This window comes from Xenopus tropicalis, chromosome 6 (assembly GCF_000004195.4).
Source record: "Xenopus tropicalis strain Nigerian chromosome 6, UCB_Xtro_10.0, whole genome shotgun sequence".
Lineage (NCBI taxonomy): Eukaryota > Metazoa > Chordata > Amphibia > Anura > Pipidae > Xenopus > Xenopus tropicalis.
This window is the reverse complement of record NC_030682.2, coordinates 40303975-40328125: the sequence shown is the minus strand read 5'-3', so window position 1 is coordinate 40328125 and position 24151 is coordinate 40303975. Positions and strand designations below refer to the sequence as shown.

General features: G+C 36.7%; 1 protein-coding gene across 3 annotated transcripts in view; it reads left to right on the top strand.

The window, feature by feature from the left end:
* The first annotated feature begins 151 nt into the window (after positions 1–151).
* The window catches only part of igf2bp3 (insulin like growth factor 2 mRNA binding protein 3), a 65890-nt gene continuing 41890 nt past the window's right edge, over positions 152–24151 (top strand). The window contains 2 exon segments of one of the 3 annotated variants that reach the window (NM_001017139.2): positions 152–515; positions 2050–2110. In NM_001017139.2, coding sequence (NP_001017139.1) covers positions 341–515; positions 2050–2110 — 236 coding nt within the window. In that variant the 5' untranslated portion in view covers positions 152–340. 3 annotated transcript variants of the gene reach the window in all.

Below are 24151 nucleotides of genomic sequence, written 5' to 3'. Positions count from 1 at the left end.
CAGTCTGCCTGCCAAAAGGATTTGGGGGAAGACAAAAAGTAGTTTTTTTTTTTCCTCCTCCTTTTTTTTTTCTTTCTAAGCCCGCCATTCTAGTAAGAGGGAAAAAAAGGAATCTGTTTTCCCCCTTTTCCTCCTGCACATCCGGACAACACGCGAAATTGCTCTTCTTTTCCCTCTCAGCTCCAGCTTTGAGTCGAGCAGCGACTACAGACCTGATTTACTGGTTCCTCGGAGCGAGCTAGCTCGCCACCCCCTTACTTACTGCTCAGGCTTTTTGGGCTCGTCTTCTTTTAGCTTTTTATTTTTTTTTTTTTATTTTCATTTTTTTTTTTTTTTTACAATGAACAAGCTGTATATTGGAAACCTCAGCGAAAACGTGAGCCCCCCGGATTTGGAAAGTCTTTTCAAGGAGTCTAAGATCCCGTTCACCGGGCAGTTTCTGGTCAAAAGTGGATACGCGTTTGTGGACTGTCCAGATGAGAACTGGGCTATGAAGGCCATCGACACCCTCTCAGGTAATTATCTCCACCGGGAGAGCAAAGGAGGTGCTCCCCCCCCCTCCGGAGGAATGAATTATGAATGTGACCCCCCGCCTTTGGTGACCTGTACGGGTGAATGGGAGGGCCACGGAAAGAACGGAGGCAGCGGGGCTTCGGCCGCGGCGCTTGTACCTAGAGTGAGCCAGTGCCCTGCGGTGCGCACATGAGGGCAGGCAGCTCGGGGTTTCCGGATGGATGGGGAAGGGACAGGCTTCGTCCGTGTGTCTGTACGAGCTGTGGGGAAGGGGTTGCCCGCACCGTAGCTCTCAGGCAGGGGTATCCCGACATGCACACACCCACCCCACGCTTAGCAGCACCGCTGTGAGCCCGGACACTCGCTTTACTAGCGTATCCGAGACCAACCTGCGCATCTCCTGCTTGTCAACTACAAATCTCTCTAACCTGTGAAGACCTTCGGGTTGAGAGTTGTAGTTCTGTTACATGGGCTTGGACGATGCCCTGCCATGCTTGGTAGCCCATTTAAAGGAACGGCTAGTTGATGTAGTAGTCAGTGGCAGAACTTGGGTACCAGTGAGGCAATGCTGTTGTACAGCCGAGCGAAGCATTCCCTGGGAGCCAAAGTGCTGCTAGCTGTTCGCTAATGTGGAGCAGGCACCTCCAACTAACAGCGGCAGCACCCACCGTGTCCATTTAAAGGGCCCGTTAAGCCCAACTCTGCCTGGTGTCCCCCACTGTGTTCGGAGCGTCCTTTTAACCAACCCCCACCTGAGAACAGGAGCATTCCACCTTTCCCCACGGGGACGGGCATTTTCTCCCTCCTCCCCTTTTACCGATGTAGCGGTACCCCTGTCACATTCTGACAAGGAGACCCGTCTCCTCGCCTGCGCTTTCGTTGTGAGCAGGCTAGCGTACGCTTGTTGCCCTGTAGCAGAGCTCGTATGGCCACGATCCGTAGCAAAGTGTGGGGCCATTCATAAAAGCAGATCGGGAAGCCACACGCGTAAACACGCACATGACTGGATCACGAGGCTCTGGCTAGTGTGCTTTCGAGGATTTAGCAGAAAAGCAACAAGGGGGTTCACCCCGGTGGGGGGCTGCTGGGGTTTGTAGTTCAACAGCTGGAGGGCCGCAGGCTGGACTTCCCCGCCCCCCCCACGAATTCCCTGATTTCCATTGATCACACCCACCCCATTCCTGATGTCTGAATTATTTATCCTCTCCTTGCTGATATATCACTAGCTGGTACTTTCTGTTTCTCCCTTTACTGGAATATATTAAACATTGTTTTCCCTTTCAGAGATTCTAGTCCATTGCTCTTATGTCAGTTTGTATTATATTTTGATACATTATTCCCTTCCTGAATTGCTGATACCTTATTGCTACCTTCTCTCTGGATAACATGTTGCTTCTCTCTCTTTCTCTCTCCATCTTGGCCTATTTATATGTCCTTTCTAAGTAGCATGGGGGGTTAGTGCTGAGGGCTGCCACTTTGGCAATCTTAATGATTCTTTTTTTTCTTTCCTCTTAATTTATGTTTTTTGTTTTACAGGGAAAGTGGAGTTGCATGGCAAAGTGATAGAAGTTGAACACTCAGTACCCAAAAGGCAAAGGTAACTATTTTTTCAACAACATAATTTTAATTTGTGATTTTGTATCTCTGCTATTAAGAGGTGTGTTTTTATATAGTACTATTTATTATGCAATTCTTTATGGTTATCTCTATTTGCTTATATTTAAAATTTGTTCCTTCCCCCAATCCAAAAGGGTTAAAATGTTACATTTGCTTTATTTTATTTTTTTTCTTAATAGTTGTCCTTCAAATCTGTCTTTTTGTCCTATTTTAGGGCATTTATACATTGTTTGTAGTCTGCGTGTGGTATTATTTTGTTCCTCTGAATACAGGCCTATTGTAGGTTAAAGGGCAGACACGTGATCTGTTTCTCTGTTTTTGAAATCTCATGCTTCGCCTCTGTGTGTATGTGTACATATTTTTTTTGTTTTTAAATCTTCTTAACAGAATTAGCTTTAAAAGCAGCTGTAACTGTATTTTCTGTTAAGAAGCTGCCCCCACTACCAGCAAAGTGCATGTTTCTTTAAAGGCCTCCCTGCACTTTGCACTGGGACTCGCACGCATCATCGTGCCATTTTGAGGCCTATCTGGGGAACTTTCATTCGAACTTCTTACACATTCTGCTGAATCAATCTCTCATACATTCATAGAGCATCTTATATAACTACATTTTTGAAAAGAAACACAAAGAAAAATATTCTTAAACTGGATATTACCACTATTTTTATGAATTAATAATTGGTAATATGTAAATTTTATGAATTTTTCGCTTCATTACATTATAGTTTTAACCACTTGTTTGATTAGAGGTGCATTTACTTCAGAATTATTTTGTAATATGATTTTTGTTAAGGTAACTGCCACCCCCCTCTACAAATTGTAAAGGGCTTTTTAATTTTTCTATGCATGCAAGTCACTATTCATAGTGTGTATGTACCTTTAGCTGCCACTGTATGATTTTCATGTACAGTATGTTTCAGCTTGCTCCTGTGCTTAAGCTACAGTTGGTAATTAATCATTTAGTTCTAAATTTATAGTTCTTTCTAGTCACTTTAAAATGTGCAGCTGAGAAGTTTATGTGCAATTTTTGAAAGTGACTAAAATGTGAAAATGCATACAATTTTTAATTGTTTGGTTATTTGCTTTGGTCTTATTTTCCTGGCATTTTCCATTGACATATTCTTTTGGATAGGTTTTTTTTTTCAGGGTGGGGAGGCAATGCAGTAGCTTTCTTGATCCTTTCATTAACTGCTTTTATGCTGGTTGGGTTAAATGAGGTGTGGGTGGTAGGTAAAGCCTTTGTTTGTCTTCTGGGTAAATGTACCTAATCAAAGCCCACCCACTTTGCTTCTGATATGTTAAAAATCTAATGTTCAGACTATATATATAATATATATATTTATAATATTCTTTTTTTTATGCAATATGGTGCACATTGTAAGCATTTTTCTCCTATGTTCTTGTTTTCCTACCTATTAAAGATGCATGTGAGTTTATTTTGATTCATAATGATACGATGGTTGCAGAGAATTAGTGAATGGAATTTCTTCCAGCCCCCACCCAGTTAACTCCACCTTTCCACATACCAAATGCTTTTATAACTTTACCATACCATGAGTATTTGTGAATGCATACACCCCCTCCCCCAATGCTGCTCATTAGTTAGAGTCTCAGAAGCGGCTAGAGCTGTGCATTATGGGGGTGGGGAGGGGGTTTGGGAAATGGCAGTACATATCCTCCTCAGTAAAGAAAGGTCAAGAGGTGGTGTCAGTTAGGGTTGCTATAAAGTAGCCCTGAATCTGAAGGGCCAATAATTGTAAAGTGTGCTTGATTTGTTATGCAAAGCAAAATCCTAAGGCCCCACAGTCACTTGCATTCCAACCCATGTTGGGACTTTGGAGATCTGACACTGACACTCCCACATTGCTCAAATGACCTTTATACCTGCTGTGAAAGGCAGTTTGGGGAATATGGTGCTGGGGACGGCTTATTGAAGCATTAAAATGTGCTGCTAGGGGAAAAGAGGGGGGGCTGGTCAAGATTTTCTTGGGGGATGGGAATGAAGTTGTACAGTGCTTGTTCCTGACTACACTACCGAGGTCTCTAGAGAACGAATTCTATAGGAAATGCAGTTTTTCTTCACCCCCTCCCTTTTTTTTCCTTACATAAATTAAATACATTCTCCCTTTAAAGATTCTGGCTTTAAGAAACTTGCAAACAATAAAGGCTACTCGAAGAAGTTGCTTTCTCTCAAAGCATTGCAGGAAGGTGTGATACTCAAGTGCACATATATATTTTATTGGTGTTTAGTGAGGGGGGAAGTGTGTAAACAAATTACTTTGGCCCAAGGAGTGAAAGTCTTTACATTCCAACCAGTTAACAATAAGTCAGTATTAAAATAAAATATATATTAAAAATACATAAAATATATACATAACACAAGTATAAATATATAACATGCACACATACAATGCTTAGCCTGGATACAAGTCAATAGTCACAGAGCAGTGTGTTTCATCTCTAGTCTTAAAATATATGATGTATAGTTTGTTTTTTTTGTTAATAAATTTGTCCAATGCTCTGTTAGTTTAAAATAGAACTGGCCATTTGACTTCTGCATGTTTAGATAATTTTATACAATCAAGCTGTTGGCATTCTATAGGGCAGTGAACATGCTACAATGTGGTTATACATATTAAATTGATGTCACTTTTGTGAGGGATAGTTTATTTTTAAGTCTGTCTGATCGAGAGTGGGGGGCAGATTTAGGTTTGTGACGTTTTGCTTTCTCTGTTGGCATTTATTTGAGATCCCTTTACCAAAAGTGATATCATTTAGTCACTTACTCACTGTTCCTTTCTTGGTCAGAAGAGCTTGCTATTCCACACTGCTCTTTATCCAGTCTGAATAGTTCCATATAAATGCCACCCTTCACCCGCTCCATTCATTCTTGTACATCACTGGTCTATTTGGAGTTTCCATGGTTGTATTCACATCATTTACTCAAACATACTTTGGTAATTATAATTCATGGTTAAAATCCAGAATTTTGTGTTTGAAATAATACCTGCTTGAGCCTAAAAGCAGTTGCTTAATTTAGATATTGCAAAAAAAAAAAAAAACAAAAAACACTAAATAGCTTTAAAAGATATTTAGTTAGAAAGTTAAATAGCCAACCAATTTCCTTTCTTCCCCCATCAAACTTGGTTTGATACATTTTTGCATCATTTACCAAAATCTAAGTGAGGGAAAACTTTATTCTAGATTGTGTCTGAGAACCTGCAAGGGAAGAATCAAACAATGACCGTTTTGAAAAAGCTTTAAGACATGTATTTGATTCATTTTTAAACCCTTAAGCTCTTTCATTTAGCACTGTCTGTCCAGACATTTATCAGTCTGTTGCTAAAAAAAAAACCAAAATACCCTAATTTTAGTATTTTAAAATACCCATGTCACTCATATCAGAGGGTACATAGCAAGACACCATGCATAAGAGTGAATGCAGCTTAAATGCAATCCGTTTGTGTATAACTTGCTGCTGCCATATAAATAAATGAAGATGTATGTATGTATGTATGTACATGTGTTGTATCTCAGACCATATTTTTTTTGAATGATTGAAATCTAATGTAAGGGCTCTATACAGAAACAAGAAATGGCTTCTGGTTGCCAAAGCAGGGAACCGGAAGTGCTCAGACTTAAGATCAGTTATGGCAACATTTGTTTGTTTAATGGTGTTGATAACTCTAGAATTATAGAAGAGTGACTGTTAGGACACTGTTTTCATCTGCAACTTTCTTTTGAGCTGAGATGGTGGTCTGTAAAGGTTAACCTGGAAATTCTAATGTCTTCTGGTGTAGTCTGTCAAACTTGTCTTTTTACGTTAAGGTTGTGGTTATAAAGAAGGTCTTAATAAAATCTATACGTTCACTTTAAGTGATTTGCATTAAGTTCCTGGGTGTGTTCTTAGGGCTTTGTTTTATATGAATGATTTTTAGTTCCCTCTTTCAAAGATGGTTTCCTTAATTTTCAAAAGTTAAACCATAAACAACAATAATGTAACCATATTACCTGTTACAAATGTGTCTGCATATATTTAAAAATTTTTTGCCTATGGCAGTGCAATTTTGATTACATAGATTAAAACACCATCTATCTTGACATTAGATTTAGTTCACCTCTAGATAAGCAATGTGCAGCCAAAACCCATGTTACAAATTTCTAGTAAAAAGTAACCATTGTTAGTAACCCCAAGTCTTTATAAGATTCAGCAACTTCACTTGTACTTATGACTGGTTCATTCATGCATACCGCAAAATATGCATATTTGTATGTTTTTGTTTTTTTTTTGTCAAAACTACAAAATAATGCAACTCTGCTAGGGTTACTATTACCCATCCGAATCTTAGCATATTACTTATATTGTGAATTTCTTATAATAGTTCATTGTATTTATTTATTTTTAATTAGAATTTTTTGACTGCAACATGCAATCAGTTCAGTTGCCCAAAATAGTATTTTAAGCTGATGTAATTAATTGTTCTTCTAATGACGCTATACTTTTCAAACATGTATATGAAGTGTAAATTAGAAATCATAACTAGTTCAGTCCGACAGTTATCTTTTTCATAAGCTGATCACACACAGCCAAATTTCCTTATTCTAATGCATATTTGTAGAGCCTATGTGCAATTTAGCTACAGAGAGTAATGGGCAGATAACACAATATTGCCAGTTGGCCCATGGGTGGGAAGGGAAGCAGAAGGGTGCCGCATTCATTGTCATATCCAGGTTGACAGATGACTTCCCCTGCATCAACTAGCAGGTTATATATAGGCATTAGGGTTGAACTTGATGGACGTATATTTTTTCAATCTTAGTATGTTACTTCCTATACATAGTTGGTGAGAGGTGAGGTGGCTTTAGGAGGCTGGATTTTTATTTTTTTTTTGTATCTGGACAGACTGATCAGAGGTTTCAGATAATCATCTTTAGGGTCCCCTAAAGTGCAGTCTTTAAGATAGTGTTTATTCAGTCTGTGGACAATGCTTCTGCAGAAGTAAGTAATGCGCTAGCTCCCACTCATTTATAAATAATCATGGTAGGAATGGCTTAGGTATAGTTATCCAGTGTGTCTTCATCTGTTCTGTGCTTAGCAAATTTCCTTTGTTAGTCAATGGTATTCAGGCCCATCAACATCCTTGTTTACACCTGACGTTACTTGCATTAGGGTGCACCACAAAGTATAGTGATGTCACCCATAAATCCATACACTGGCAATGCACATAAAAAGTTCAGGCAAAACACCTTCAATTTTAGCTGGAAATGCCAAATATGTCCAAGATAAGACATCTACGTATGTAGGATTGTTGTACCAACAGCATACCGCACAGTTAATTTACCTATACATCATTATCTGTCACCAATATGGTTACTGAATTGGTTTAAAATGTTTGTATTTTTCTCCAGTATATCATGATATTGGTCTGCAATCATGAAGACATGAATGCAAAGTGTTTTAAAACACAAGGGCAGGGTTAATAATCATGCAGCTTAAAGTTTTGTATTTTTTTTTTTTATTTAAACTTTTTGGGGCAGATTGATATAAGGTTGAGCCTTTTTCTTCTCAATCCTTTTTTTTTTTTTTTAATTGTGCCCCCCCCTTTTTTTTTTTTTTTTGGAACTACATATATGTAACAGAGCTTGTCTAAAAAGAGACCATAAAACCACTGAGAAGATTATCTGTCCTGCGCCTGCACTCTGCCATTACTGGTCACTCCAGTTCTGCCGATACACCCATCTGACAGATTACCAGACAGTCAAAATTGACAAAGGCTTTGCAAAAAGATAACAACTTTTCGGATCACAGAGCAATGATTGGCTCCATGGGGAAAGGAGGGATCAGTAAGTGCTGTTAAGCTGGCCTCATAGGCGGACTTCTTTTTATGACCCTTTGTCACTATGGGCCTTGAATTAGTTTCTCACTGAAATAAACACTTGGGTAACTGATCAGCTAAATTTTAAAACCTAGTTGGCTTATAACCCCTGTTGGCACATTGTTGGTATGATCAACTAACCCGGAAATGCTGGTGCCTGCTTTTCATTGTCTTGGTCAAATTATTTTGGCCTCTGGCATTCGGGATATATATATATATATATATATATATATATATATATAATATAATTTTATTGGCCATGTTGCTCAATATTTGAATGATTTGACCTCCTGAGCACAAAGCAAGGAAGAAGACCTGTGACAAAAAGTAAATCCCTTTTTACGCTTTTGTATGTTAAGTTGACAGCTTGGTTGGAACTAGAAGAACAAGGAAAAGGGTCAGGGTAGGTACACACCCATGATTTCAAATTCAATATACATAGAGCTCATATAGCAGTCTATCATATTTACTCACAAGTATCCGACACAGATGAGCAAGGAAACGTTAGGCATGCTTGGTGTGTTTTCAGTAGGCAGATAACATTGACATTGCCACTTCTGCCTCCCATTTACTTAAATGTGAAACTGATACTAAAAAGTGCTTTTTCCAGCACCTAGCTTTTGAATCCCATTCACATGAATGGAAAATAGTGGGTTCAGGGCTTTAATGCAAGGTGAAAAATGCAGATGGAAAAAACATGTGCTGTCAGCCTTATAGTTAGGATTTGTTTTGAACAAATTTGTCAAATGCACAAGTGGTCCAAACCCAGAAGATGTACTCTGTCTTTTTGGAATACTGTTTTGTATCAACATATACCTTTCTAGGCTGTGTGGGAAACTTAAACTGGGAATAATAATACTCAAATTTGGCAAAATAGTACTCCAAAAATATATTTTTATATGTTTAGACTAAATATATTTTGTTTAAGTTGTGTATTTCTTGTTAATATACAATGCAAGCTGAACTCAAGTATTGTGTTCTGATTTTTGTGGGCTGAAATATAAACACACAGGTGCACCAGTGACTGCCATTCAAAATCTGTGGGATGTGATTCCAACTACCTGCTTCTGACTGTAGATATGTCCTCCATCTCAAAGCCACTTTGCGGATGGCCATTTATAGGCTTATTTACAGTGTGTAATATAGTGTGTGATGTCATAATTTATAATTGGTGCTTAGTGATTTCTGTCACACGACTCGCTGAAAATAACGGTCATTCTTATATAAAAGGACATTTGAAGTCACCAGCATCTCATGATCTGTATTGATCATTGAGTATAATATTCTCTACATATATAACGAGTGTACAGCGCTGATTCCCTAGACAACCCGACTGGCCACATTGTCTTCCCCCACATGTGCATGCACAAATGAAGTGTTTACTATGGGGCAAAGTAAATAATGATCAGGCAGTGAGGGTACTAGGGTTCAGTCTAGTGGTAGGTGACCGGAGAGGTACGTGCCTAGCGCCCCTTCACAATTGCGCCATAGGCATAACTGAGGCTTTTTTGCCTACCCCTAGTTCCAGTCCTGGGTGTGTAGGAACATGTACAAATATCATTATTTTTCACAAAGTAAGCAAATAAAAAAAAAAAAAAAAAATTTGCAGCTAACATAACTTTGCAAATCACAAAAGAATAGCAATAAATTAATAACTTTTTTTTTTTTCTGGGTAAGTTGTGTGGGAATGTATTTTGGAGGAATAATTGATATGTCTTGTAAGTCAGTTTGAAAAAAAAACCGTAGTTCTCTTGATTATATCAACATGTTGCGCTCTCTGCCCTAAGCCAGGTAGTTATTTTTGGAATTCCTGACTTGGTGGCAAGTTTTGGTTTAATAAAAACACTATTACCAAATAAAGCCTCCTGTAAGTTGATAGTGTGCATAGAGGCTGCCTAATAGCCAATCTTAGTCCTTATTTGGCACCTCCATGAACTTTTTTGATGCTTGTGTTGCTCTCCAAGTATTTTTACATTTGACTGTGGCTCATGAGTAAGAAAGGTTGGGAACCCATGTCTTAATGGTAGCAGTCCTGATATGCTTTTTTATGCAGAATCAATGTCAAAGTTGCCTTTCATCAGTAGTTAATATGATACCAATGGCACACAGTGAGATCTCTCACTATTTTGCAGAATGCTTGGCATTATACATCAAAACTCCTGGACTCCTGTGCCACCAGTTGCATTTGAGAGCATTGCATTGTCTTTAACTAGTAAGATGGCTTTAATCAAAACTGGTGGCCATTGCTGTAAAAAAACAACGCTTAAACAATCAGAAATATAGTGAGTTAGTAAATAGTTAGTGAATGCCAAGCAAATGCAACCTACTTTTTGCTAAGAAAAATTAAATGACATAACAGCAAAAAAATTTGCTCCCTCATGTGGAATATAGGTACTAAAATTTCAGACTAGTATGAATTTATACATTATATACTTTTAGTGAGTTGTATGTCATGGTGTGTTTGACTTTCAGGTCTTTTTTGGGAGAATCAAAGATTAATAAATAAAATTAATATCACTACAATTGAAAAATAACTCTTAACACAATGTAGTTTGCTTTTGAGAACAGGCTAAATATTTTATACAGCTGTAAAGGGAAAACCTATCCTACTTACTTTTTCAGTAAAGCAGGGAGATATTCTGCACAGAGAGCCATATTTACAGAATCTGCACATGGGCATATTCATGAAAAAAAGCAATTGCTAAAAAGTCATCCATTTAAAAGGGGGTAGTTTTTCAGCAGTAAACTTTCAACAAAGCTTCTTCCACAAAAATGCCCCCATTTTTGTGGAAGATGCTTTGTTTGAAAATCCATTCATTGGCTAAAGGTCTATTAAACCCTTTAACCTAGAAACACAGAATCTGTACAGCTGGCACTCTGTACCTTTAGTGCTACTGCCATAAATTCTACAGCACGTAAAGTGTAATTCTACATAAAGCAGAATCAATAATCATTCACTATTGCAATCTCTATTTCCCTATTTTCAAATCCAATTAGCAGCGGCATGGCAGCATTCCTCTGAGCAGTCAGAGTTTAGAAAGCTGCCTTTAGAAAACAACACTTATTCACTTCATATTTCTTGTTTCAGATAATTGTGACTTTTTCCAGTGCATGTCCTGCTCTTATAGACCTCTTACTTTTGTCAGGTATCTCTTGCCACATAATAGTCTAAGTGCACTTTGCATGCTAATGCTATTAGCAAGCTAGCCCTAGCCCAATGGGAATTGGCTTGCGTGTATAACATGCTGCCATAAGGCAGCAGTGCTTTGCTGATTAGCAAAATTTAAAACGCGTTATCAAATCCCTTCTGGTCCTCTAAGCAGTATTACTTTGAGTGAATATAACTTCTGTTTGTATTCTAAGTTAAAGAAGATTCTAGAGCTGTTTTATAAATGTGATCTTAGCGTGTGATCTTTGGCAAAGGAAAAGGGTGCTTTGTGAATGCAGTTTGCTGCTTTTAACAACTGCCATCACAATACTTCTCAAGACTTTTGCTTTACATATGATAGGATGCATAGGATTTTTTATTCAGAATGCTTGGAACCTGGGGTTATCCAGATAAGGGATCTTTCTGTAATTTGGATTGCAATACTGCTAAAAATTATTTGTACATTAAATAAACTCCCTAGCAATGCTTTGCCTCCAATATGGATTCATGCAGCTTATTACAGAGAAAGAAATCCGTTTTAAAATTAAGCATTATTTGCTTACCAGTGCTTCTTATGAAGGTGTCTTGGGACGTATTGGTATTACTGCCATGTGTAGGGAACTTATAAAGTTCTCACACATACCTTTTATGGGCATCTTAAGCAAGAAACAGTGTCTCAAAATTAAAGCTTCTGTATCTGGTATGCTTCTTAGAAATAAGCTACTTGTAAATTAATAATTTAATACTTTTGACATGCCTTTCTCTGGGCAAGTTAATTATGAATATACTTGTTTAAATGTCCAGCAATCCTACTTTCAATAAAACTATGCACCTCTAAAGCTGGCCATACACGTGGCGATCGTCAGATCCGCCACACACAGGGCTGAAACAGCAGATAAGGAGGTAGAAACAATAGGATTTCTACTTCCTTCTGCCGATTCAGCCCTGACTGCAGATTTTGGTCAGGCGCCTTCTATGGCGCCCGATCAAAATTTTCTAACCTGGCCGATCGGCGAGTCGTCCGATATCAGCAGCATCCTGCGATATCGGTCGACTCGCCGACATGCCATACACGCACCGAATATTGTACGATAACTTGTACTTTGATGAATCAGCCCCTTAGCAGTGACAAGCAGCTTTCTACTAAGTAGCTGTGTGTCTTCTCCCTTAACTAGGGATCTCCAAACTTTTTTTACTTGTGAGCCACAGTTAGAAGTAAAATGTGTTAATGAGCCACACAAGCATGAAAAAAGTTGCTTGAGGATTCTAAATTAGTGCTATGATGGGCTATTTTGTAGCCCCATGTGGACTGCTGGCTTGCACCCATTTCTGATTGGAGTAAAACTGTCTCTGTGCTTCCAAAACTTGTCTCCAAGCCAGAAATTTAAAAATGGGACAAAAAAAGTTTTCTTTTTTGGGGGTAGGATATAGAACTACAAGTTACTGATTGGTATGCATTCCTTAGAATAGTGTACACTATATAACTGGTGTCCCCAGTCTGTCCTATTTATTTAAACAACGGATTATCATGGTGGGGCTCCAGAGCTTATTTACTAAAATGCAAATAAATTGGTAAAAGCTAAAACTGAAAGGCTTGCTTAAGTAGATGTGCTCTGTACAAACCTAAGATTCCTTTATGTTTCTAACTGAATATAGATGCTCAGTGAAAATTTAGCTATTTAGTTGTCTTTTGTAGGCTCTGTGTCTTGTGGGAGAAAATTCTGAATTTCAGTAAATTGCAGCATGCGTGTACACAATATTTGCTTTGACCATGTGCTAGGACCATGGGGTATTTCTGCTGTCTGAGGAAAGCCTAAAACCAGCTGTACCACCTACTGTAGACTATGGGAACTTGCCTGACAACCCTGGTGCAGGAATTTTTTAGAAGTCTATGGGTGGCTTTACTGACAATTTCAGGCTTTGCAATTGGTGGCGAATCTCTTGGTGTGCACTGCTTTTAACGGCAGAGCCTTGTTTTTCTGACTGGCTTGCTTATTTACAATCCATCTTTGTTTATGGCTGCTACAAATCTATAACCCCTTCTCTTGCTACACTGACAAACGGCAGCGTGGGAAGGTATTACCCTTATACCTGGTGTGTCAAATGTGCATCTAAACAACTGCTGTAAACTAAAACATCAGCATACTGTTTTAGCACATAATATGGTTATGTCTTTGACAGGCAATTTCTTGGTCTGCCATGCTGGCTGCCATGCACCCTCTTCAAAATAATGTCAGTTAAAATTTTATGAAGGAAAATGTATTATAAATAAGTTATCAAATGTTTACATAATGTGGTGTAATTTTATTTCATTTAATCTGTCCCCCCTACCTTTAGTTGATTATTGTAACTACATTTCATTCTCTCCCCTAGATCTTTCATTTCTGCCTTTTAACTATTATATAATTCCAATTACTGTTAACACTTTTTTGGCCATTAACCTGTGTAATCTTCTGTTGCTATGTAAAAAAAAAAAAAAAAAAAAAAAAAAAAAAATTAAATGAAATTAATTTGTATTCTCTTTATAAATACCCCAGCTACTCAGTCACTGCTGTTTGTTCTGGAAGTGCAAATTGTTCCTCAACTGTGTAGACTAAGTTGAATGTGTCGGTTATTGATTGCTTTATATGTTACTCTGTATGTCCAATGTATGTAACCCACTTATTGTACAGCGCTGCGGAATATGTTGGCGCTTTATAAATAATGTAATGAATGTTGGGCCCTTCTGGTAACTTAGTAGGTTATGTGGCTCTTGCCTATAGACACATTGGTTCTTTTTTTAAACATTTGCTGCTATAATTAATGTATTATGTGCACTAAGATGTGTACTTATTTACTAAAGTAACATAGGTGAATTTAGATAGTTTTAGATGCCATAACCCAACCAATTTTTTATTTTATTTTTACCCCCATTTGATGATTTTTGGGTGAAAGAGAATTCCATATTCCAGTTAATACTTGCCAATATCATAGTTAGAAGTTATTGGAGACCCCTATCATTTTTAAGCATGTATCTGCTTACCAATTTTGATCTAGTGATTAGTGTTTTACCTTATATTGTATAGGGATGCAGCACATACTGACCTCTAACTATAATTGATAGCCTCTGTTGTAATAAGGTAGTGCTAAATGTGACTAAACCTTGGAACTTCTTCCTTCTCACTTCTGATATATATAATAAGCAATCAGACTGCCATTGCATCTTTATTGTCCTCTGGAGACTGCAAACATAGTGCTTGAAGGCTGCCATGGCCTCTCTAAGCTTGTCACGTGGCTGAACAGCTGCAGGAGTCTTTTACTGTGACGATGACTGCAGGTCTTAGGCTACTATAGGCATATGTAATGCATCACCAAGCAAACTGGAAGACCTGTGATCTACGGTATGCCATCTTTCCACAGCAAAAATGCACAAATATTGGTTAAGTATGGCAATTTAGTAACACCAGCCAATCAAATCTTTGTTTACTTTGCCTTGGACCTGCAAATGCGAACTGTTTTGGGTTACTGGGCGGACCATGTGTTACTTTTTCTTGCATTAAATAGCTTTATCCATTGCATTTAAACATTGAATGCCTTTGTTTAAAGGGACAGCTTACTATTAGTTTACCATTAAAATGTATTGTATTGTTTTCAGATACTATACCACAGGTAACATCTTTCTATACTTTTTTTTAATGGTCTATACATACATTTTATTTAAATAGTAAATGTAAAAATGTAAAGTTTTGCCTAATTTTAGAAAATGTAATTCTTAACCACTTTCCAATATTTCTTACAACTTTTTGTAGTATTACGGTTACTTATACATGTAATTCACATTGAAAGCAGTATTTATCTGTGCACTGCTAGGTCTCTTCAGCCAAAAAAGGAAGCTGAAATAAGTGTGTCCCTGTCCTTTGCTGTTCATTGCAGTCACTGCTGATTCTGACTAAAGAAACACTTGCAGGGAAAGATTTTTTTCCAGCCAAGACTTCAGTTTGCCCCGCATGCTTTGTCACAGGTCTGTTATTCAGCAGGCTTCTGCTTCATTGTTTCAAAACAGGGCAGAGAATAGCAATGGACAGGCAGATGCTGCTTTTTAATATGATTAAATTTACAGATTTAAAATCGGTAAATGTATATTATTGTAAAGTTACTTAGAATTCTAGTTCATCAGACAAAATGTTATTTTAGAGTTTCTATCCCTTTAATTGTCCCCATCATGGACTTATAAACTTGTAGATAGCGATAAGGTGGATGCTGCAGCCCATACTGATCATGCTCCCCAACTGTACTTAAGTTGTTAGAGTAACTGTTAAAGCTGGATGCATTAATTGCTACATTTCTCAGAAGCGCTAGAAATTGCAACCAGGCAGGTATCAAATGTTTCAAACTTAAAGGCAAACCCAACTCCCGAAAATGTAATAATAAAACAAGTAGCTACATAAATACCAAAACCGTATATGTCTCCCCTTTCTACTTCATCCTGATTCCACATACTAGCGAAAACAGTGTACATTAGTAAGACCTGTGAAGTAAAATAACAAGTTTGCATGGCATTGTAGTCAGAACCAGAAAAATACCAAAGAACATAAAGTTCTCAATATTAAATTTATGAATAGCTTTTAATAACCATTCTGTAATTTGTATTACAGTTTTTATGGTAGTGTCCAAGATTTAAAAAGTCACTGGTGATGCTACTTGTTGAAAAGTGACTTTTTGTAATAAGAAAATGTGCACCCTAGCACATTTTTAGAAGAACAGGAATCAGCATCCCTTAACCAACAATGCATAGCACTCTTTTCCAGTGGTATTTAGCATGCTTTACTAATTAAAAAAAATAAAAATAATAATAAAAATTGTGATTGTATAGTGCCAAAAATATAGCGCAACCTAAATTTCACTTTTAATAAAGTAGTTTTCTACTTTGCACACCTCTAGGGGTCTAGAAAGATTAGCTGAGTATTCTAAATATACATTCCTCATTAGCATGGCTCTTCTTTCCTGTATTAAAGGAACAGTAACACCAAAAAATGAAAGAGCTTTAAAGTAATAAAAATATAATGCACTGTTGCCCTGCACTGGTAAAACTGGTGTGTTTGCTACAGTAACACTACTATAATTTATATAATAAGCTGCTGTGTAGCCACGGGGGCAGCCATTCAAGCTGGAAAAAAGGAGAAAAGGCACAGGTTACATAGCAGATAACAGATACGTTCTGTAGAATACAATAGTGTTTTATCTGTTATCTGCTATGTGCCTGTGCCTTTTCTCCTTTGAATGGCTGCCTCCATGGCTACATAGCAGCTTATTTATATAAATTATAGTAGACTTTCTGAAGTAAACACACAACTTTTACCAGTGCAGGGCAGCAGCACATTATATTTTAGTTACTTTTATACACTTTCATTTTTTGGTGTTACTGTTCCTTTAATGTGCTTGCATCGTAATTTAGTGCTGTGTAGCACTCTAAAGGAGGAACACTTACAATGTATTGCTGCTTCATAAGTAAAAGTCTTTAGGATTAAGATAAAAAGATTCTTTTTGTGGGGATTGAGTTTTTTACCCCAATTGTTTTTGTGAAATACCTCTGTCTGGTGGTGGTTAGTTTTTCCTTTTTTTTTTTTTTTTTTTTTTTTTTAAAATCTGCACCTTCTGAAATCAACACACACCAACACAGAGTTATATTCCAAAAACATCAATTGTGTATTAAAAACGCATGAACAGCTATATATATATATATATATATATATATAATTTTTTTTTTTTTTTACTGTATTGTAGTACAACAATCAAAACGTATGAAGTCATTCTGTGACACAGTATTGTGATGTTTATCAGAGTTTGCCAATTTCATCATCTATGACTTGTATTCTTCTGCCTTAAGAAGAGAATTCATTCGTGTTAATGAGTTGCATTTTTTCCTGCAGTGTCCCCTAAAGATTTGCTTGTGCTGCTTTTCTCCAGGACCTACAAATCATCATTTTTCCTTATTAACAGTAAATGAGTTTTACACAAATTCTACTGACGTAGCAAGAAGTGTGGAATTATTACATATTGTGTATCATTCTTTGTATACAGCATACATTATGGTTACTAAGGAATTTGCTTAGCAGTCTCAGAAGGATGGTTTTGGTATAATTATTGGTGTAGAATTTGTTTTGTACCATATATATATATATATATATATATATATATATATATATATATCATATAATTTGGAAGGCTAACTTCTTGCTGATAAAGAAGTCCACTTATCTAATGTGGTTTACATTGGTAAGGAAATCCCTCTGCAAATAGTCACTAGGAAAGGTCTTTGACACTTGTATAAAAGCAGGCTGGTGGCAATTCTAGTATGACCTGCACAGGACCACTTTCTGGAAAAAATAATCGAAAAAAGAGCAGTAAAATAGACAGATTAAGACTGTGTGGCTGATTAAGGTAAACTACAACTTCCAGACTGCCCTGCTTTCTGTGTGTTTTAATTTGGTATTGGGTTATAGATCTCTGCAAAATAATAGTTCACTTCTTGGCTTGCATACAGATATTGACTCTTGCTTTTTATACTGTAGCATCTTTTATTGTCTGTACAGTTTGAGTACATTTAAAATAAGATTTATAGTGTATCATGTAGCTCCCAGTTTTTTCATAACACAATGCTAGGAATTCTATGACTGTACATTTTTCTTTTCCTCACACATGTACCTGTGTATGCATGCATAAGTAAGTTTTATCATATTACAAATGTGCATGTTTATGAAATTAGAAATGTTGCAGTATGCCCTTCCAGCCTGGACTCCATGTGATTCTATGCTGTTTAGATTCCTAATTTTTGCTCTCGGGGTAGGTTATTAAATATCCGCTTAAGGGCAGAACAAAATTCAGAAAATCATGTAGACCTCCTTTGGCAGTGGAGCTTCTGAATTTAACCTTTTAATGTGACATTTTGCATTCTTGCTTGAGAAACGTCACACGCTGTACGGAGGTCCACAAGATGCCATTGTTTCACACGAAAGAGACATTTCATATGTAAAATTCACAAAGATGGTCTGTCTGTAGCCTGCTCTTACCTCATTTGCGGCTTTCCATCACTCTCTTGACACACCTCTGCAACAAGGTTTTACTGTAAAGTTTTACCATAAGCTTTGGGTATAAACAAGATTTACAATCATTTGGAATTTGAGATCCCACAGTGGGTGTATGCATCCCTATTGGTGTCTTGAATGAATATGTAGGTAGTCATTCACAATCCCACAATTAATAAATGTGTGTTTTTTTTTTTTTGTTTTGTTTTTTTTTTTATCTAGAAAGCTTCCAGTGCTGCCTGTTCTGTGTGCAAAGTTAGCATGGTGTGGTATCTAGATAGATTCTCATGTCTTCTCCTTATCTGCTATCCTGGATTTGGTAGCTGCTGTGCTCTTCTTCTGAGGCCTGCAACAGTGTTATCGTATATTAAAGCAACTTAATATTTTACTGTATATACAAACCATGGGTACATGCTTTTTAAACAGTGTTATTAATCATAAATAAGTAGAAACTGGTTAGTGATCTAAATCTCAAACTGCCTGTCAGTGGTATTTATATATTTTTTATATCTTCTGCTTATGTGTTAAAATCTGATGAATTTTCAAACTAACATTGGGCTTTGTTGCACTCCCTACATGGACTGGGGAAGGTTCCCACACCCTTACCCTAAAACACATTCTACATTTTGGAATCTATACAGTTGAAGATTTGAATTGCATTATGTGTTTTGTAAATGGATTGTACCACAAAAGTAAGTTGCAAAATGGAATATTGGAAGACTCTCACCGGGCTTTCATCCCCATTTTGCAGCCCTGGGCTGCTTTGCATTACTGCCAAACCATTGATCTTATAAATTGGGCCCCACCGTTCCCAAGGCAACGTAAGCTGCTGCACTTCCAAAGGGGCAGGATTATATAGCTCTTGGTGGTGGGGGATGGGGTGTAAAAGGAAACTCTGCATCCTGATGTTCAATGTAAAGGAAGTTGACATGTACATCTTTGTGAAGTGTGAACGTGGGCTTGCAATCATCATTTAGAATAGACTACACTGCCATGGAACACGGGGAATGTTTTGTTACGATCAGTCACACGGTTCCTTCTTAAAAGAATGACATGCATTAGTTCAATAATTTCATGATTAACATCTCGGGTATAACTTTGCTCTTTTAAAATAATAAACCCCTTTTCCTAAGTAACTGGAAAAGTTACAAGAAGTACCATACTTTTTATTCAGGTTTGTTTACTTGCAGAAAAATACTGAAATGCAAAACAAAACAATACAAATACAATAAAAAATACACCATAACATAGTATCATTGGCTCATTTGCACCTAGTACAGATACTGTAGTATATCCAAGCACTGTGTTTTGCATTCTCTCAATTCACTGTTTTTAATTTTTCACCCTAGTTTTGTATGCCCTTGGGAAAAAAAGAAAGGCATGCCTGCAGACCGTTAACCTAGAGGTAAAATGTTGCAGAAAGTTTTTTTTTTTTTTTTTTGAGCCACAAAACAATAGAAATTTAACTTTTCATCAAGCCTTTAACAGGAACAATTTTACATTTTTCCACCAGAGCATGTTTTTATTTTGGGGTTTTCTTTTGTTAAAAGCAAAAGATTTTAGTTGCCAGATATGAGCCCAATGGTTACGGGGAACTGTTCAGACTCCATTTCACCCCTATTAAAAACTTTCTGTGCTTCAATGTACAGTCAGACTTAACAATGATTTACGTGTAATCCAGGCACATGCAGTAATTTTTAATTGTATGTTTGTGTGGCAGCTTAATAAAAGGGGGGTGAACTGGCTGGCTTTTGTCTGGCTGGCAGACTACTCCTTCCCTTGCTTTGAGGGGAAAGGGCCTTGTTTGTTGTTGAATATCTCTGAAGTTTTATAGTGTGGAAGCAATGTGCATGAAATTGTTTTAAATGTTATTTCTGTTCCAATTTGCAGTATTTAATACATTTTAAGCCCAGACACTTATTCATTAAAACAGCTAACAATATTCTATAAATATATATAGTGCACCCCAACATAAAGTAAGCATGCAATGGACATAAAGTACTTTTTCTGTACAATTTTGTCATAAAAATATTAGTGGTAGGTACTCTGGTTTCTTCACACTGTCCAAAAACACATTGGAAGGTTAACGGACTCTTCATAAAAGTGACTATAGAGTGTGATCATGATGTGGTGCCTTAGATGATTATAACAAATTTTTAAGACACAAACATTCTGCAGCACATGATGTGGATCATGCTAATTCTTTGTGAAGTGCTGCTGTATAGGTCAAGGCTGTGTAAATAAAGGCTAACCCCACGATTTTCCTAAGTCTCTATGGCCTGTTTATGCAAATCAACCCAAATAAGCCAATTTTAAGCACTATCAATATGAACACTTTTATGGAGCTCATAATAAATAATTGGTAGGCTTTAAAAAAAAAAAAAAAAAAAATCACAGTTCAGAGTAAACTCTTGTCATAAAATTTAAGCGGTTTGCTAGTTAGGAATTCGACAATACAAGAATATGGCCCTGCAAATATTGCTTTCAAATCCTGCCATAAAATACGTTTTAATTCAATCTTATTTTAGAGAAAGGTTTAAACTACCTCTGTTGTCTTACATGATGATTAGCATAAAATAAATTGCCATAAAAATGCTATAGCTGAATGGAGGTCCAGGGGGTATACAGCGCCTGTTGAGTTCCTGGCTGACATGCTGTTTTGTTTTGTTTTTTTCATATATGTGCAGCTTCCACCAAGGTGTGAAGAAATGGCTGCTTAGAGAACTTTTCTATGGGGCCCAGTAGCTTCTAGCTGACATAATCCACAGATGCTGCTGGTTAAGGGCAATGGCTCACTAGGTTTTGTCATTTTTGTTTCTGAAGGAAAAGAAATGCTGAGACAGAACACTGGGAATAGTCTGAGTATTTCTGTGGTTATGGCACATGGAGACTATTTTCTCATTTTTATTAGACAATTCCTGTGCTTTTTGTTTACACCCCCCACAAGCAGCTTTTTTTTTTTTTCTTGGGGGGAGGGAAGTTGCCAAGACAGCCTGTGTGGTATTTATGTAAATGCAGGAAGAGTTTACTTGGCCATATCAATTTAATTTGTATTATTTTTGGTGGTATTGATTGCCAAGTGTGTTCTTGCTGTTGAGCAACATGTCTGCTAAAATAATCCATGTGAATGAGCAATTTAGGAAGTATTTCTCCTAACAACTGGACCATGCATGGCTGCCCTAGTACTTTTATATTCAGAATAGTTCAGTACAGATTTCTGGGTTCAGAGATGGCTGGTAAATAGAACAGTTTGACCCCCAGATTTAAAGAATGCCATTAGACTGTCTTAAGAAGTGACTACCTCCCCAGTTTTTTTTAATACATAAACAATTACGGTAAGCTCTGCTGCCAGTAGGGAATGTATTATCCAGGAAGATGGGTCTTTAAAAAAAAAAAAAATACAGAAATGTAATTTGTGACTAATTTGCTTTTTTTCTGTGAGTACATTTGTTAACTAAAGTTAAATACATTCATATTTTGGCTTTTAATGTTTATCGTTGCCTTTCAAGGAATAATGTTTCACAATACAGAAAGATCCCATGTACCAGATATCCTATATCTGTAATTTTGCTGTTCTTATATTTTCATTAGTATTGTACTGGATTATTGGGCTGTTGTGTTGATTCATACAGAGATTGAATATTTTCTGATAACTATAACTTTAAATTGGCTTTTTAGTTTAGAATGTGGAAACCATTAAACTATAATGCCCTTTTATTACAGCTGGGAACAGGTAGTATTTATGTTTAAAAGTAATTTTATAAAGGTTTATATCCAAATCTTTTCCCTCTGGGGGGTGTGGTTGCTATGGCTTTTCTATTACTGTTCAAAGATATTACTGTTCTTAAACATGCCCATTCTGTTTTGTTTTTTTGTAAATTAGGAATAGTCTTCAGGCGCAGATAATATATTGACTATCACAATTAAAACATGTAAATATGTGAGAGCAAACCTTGCTGGAAAATATCATATGCTCAACATTTTGGTCAGTATAAGTGATTTGTTTAAATTTTTGTTTCTGTATATTTCTTGTTATCCTTTCTTAAAACACTTTAGAAGCTGGCATTTGTAATTCTCAAACCCACAGCATAGACCTATCTTTAGTTTTTTTAAGAATGAGATGGCAGTGGTTAAGCAGTACTAGTGTTTGTTTATAATTAGTTCAGATGCATGCTGGTGACTGTAACATTCATCTATGTTGGATCAGCAGTCATTTGGTGTTTCGAGTTTTTAAATGCATGAAATTGCTTCCCAAAGCATTGCTAAGAAATACCTTGTAGAACATTTGCATTTTATGGTTTTAAAGAGGAAAGACACTAATTTATCACTATCTCCTTAATATTTGCTGTTGAATATGTCCTAAATAGAGACTCAAATATATAGTTTCATATTTTGAATTTTTGTGATGGTTTTACTTAGCTTGCAGTTTAATCCTCACATTTCGTTCCATGGCTGATTTCCTCTCCACCACCTTTTATTGTTTGCTGAGATTTCCGTGGCATTTTTATAATGTTCAAACGGTTGTGGCAACATTCCACAACAAAGGATCTATATTTTTTAGATACTAATTGTTGGGCACATCTGTTAATTGCAAGGCTAGATTTCAAAATATATCTGTATATAGCGTGTAACAAATTTACGTGGCACTTTACACAGATTATTGGTCCCTGTTCATTAGTATCTTACAATCTAAGGTTCTTATCGCATTCACACACAACTAGACCCAGCTGATCTTGCCTTTGTTTTTGAAGTATGAAATGAATGGAACCTGGAGTATCTAAAAGAAACCCACACATACAGGTAAAGCATAGAGTCATGAACATTTGCTCTAGAACAGCTATACCTGCAATGATTATAGTTCAGAGAATATTGCCTAGGAGTTAAATCTATGCTTTCTCTATTAATGAAAATTGAGGTGTGTGTGGTGTATGTAATGGTTTAGATGAGTCTATTATACTTTATCCCACCTGGATCTGTATACATATCATTCATTATACTTCATATTTAGGAGTTAAAAGCATGCATTTGCTTTTACATACAAATTTAATTGACAGCATTCCTAAACTCATATTCTGACTAAAAAGGTCTATTTATTAATACTTTCCCCTGAAGATTTTTTTAGGTATACCGGCTATAACAAGTAGCTGTATTTTCACTTTTGCATCTGGTTTGGGACAGTGAGCTAAATGTTCATAAACTGAATAGCAAATAGATTTAGATTGTGCAAAATGTCAAAGCCAGTAAAATTTATATTTATACATGAAACTTATGGAATTTATTTATGGAAACCATGTTTTGCTTGCAAAATCATAGTTTTGCACTGAGGGTTTTCAGTGGGGTAGCTTTCTATCAACCTAAGAGTTGCCTACTTTAATAATGAAAAATCCATTGATGAGAATAAAGGCGGCCAGGGCAGTTTTATTTATGAAACTTCGTAAATGCAAATATTGTTTTGTAGCTTTTACCTGGAGTTTTCTATAGAGAACAGAACACGAGGAAGCAACACGAGAGCGAAATAATTAAATCATTTTCCAGTAGGTAAATGCAAAGGAAAAAGCAAATATATAGGGGTATATTTATCATGTTGTGTAAAAAGTGGAGTAAAACATTACCGTTGTTGTTCATAGCAGCCATTCAGATGCTTTGCTTTGGTTTTCTAACTGTTGAAATCTAATTGCTGATTGGTTGCCCTGGGCAACATCACCGGTAATGTTTCACTCCACTTTTTACACAGCATGATAAATATACCCATATATGTCCTGGTACAAATGACCCCTTCCCTGCTGCCACCATTTTGTGTTCGTAATAGTTGTGTATTTTCTAGTGTGGCCTTACATTCACCAAAGATGTCTCCATGTGGGTACAGGTTACCTGATGCTCATATTCACCAGTGCCTTTTAACACCAGATGGTGTACTGCTTGTGTGCTTTGAC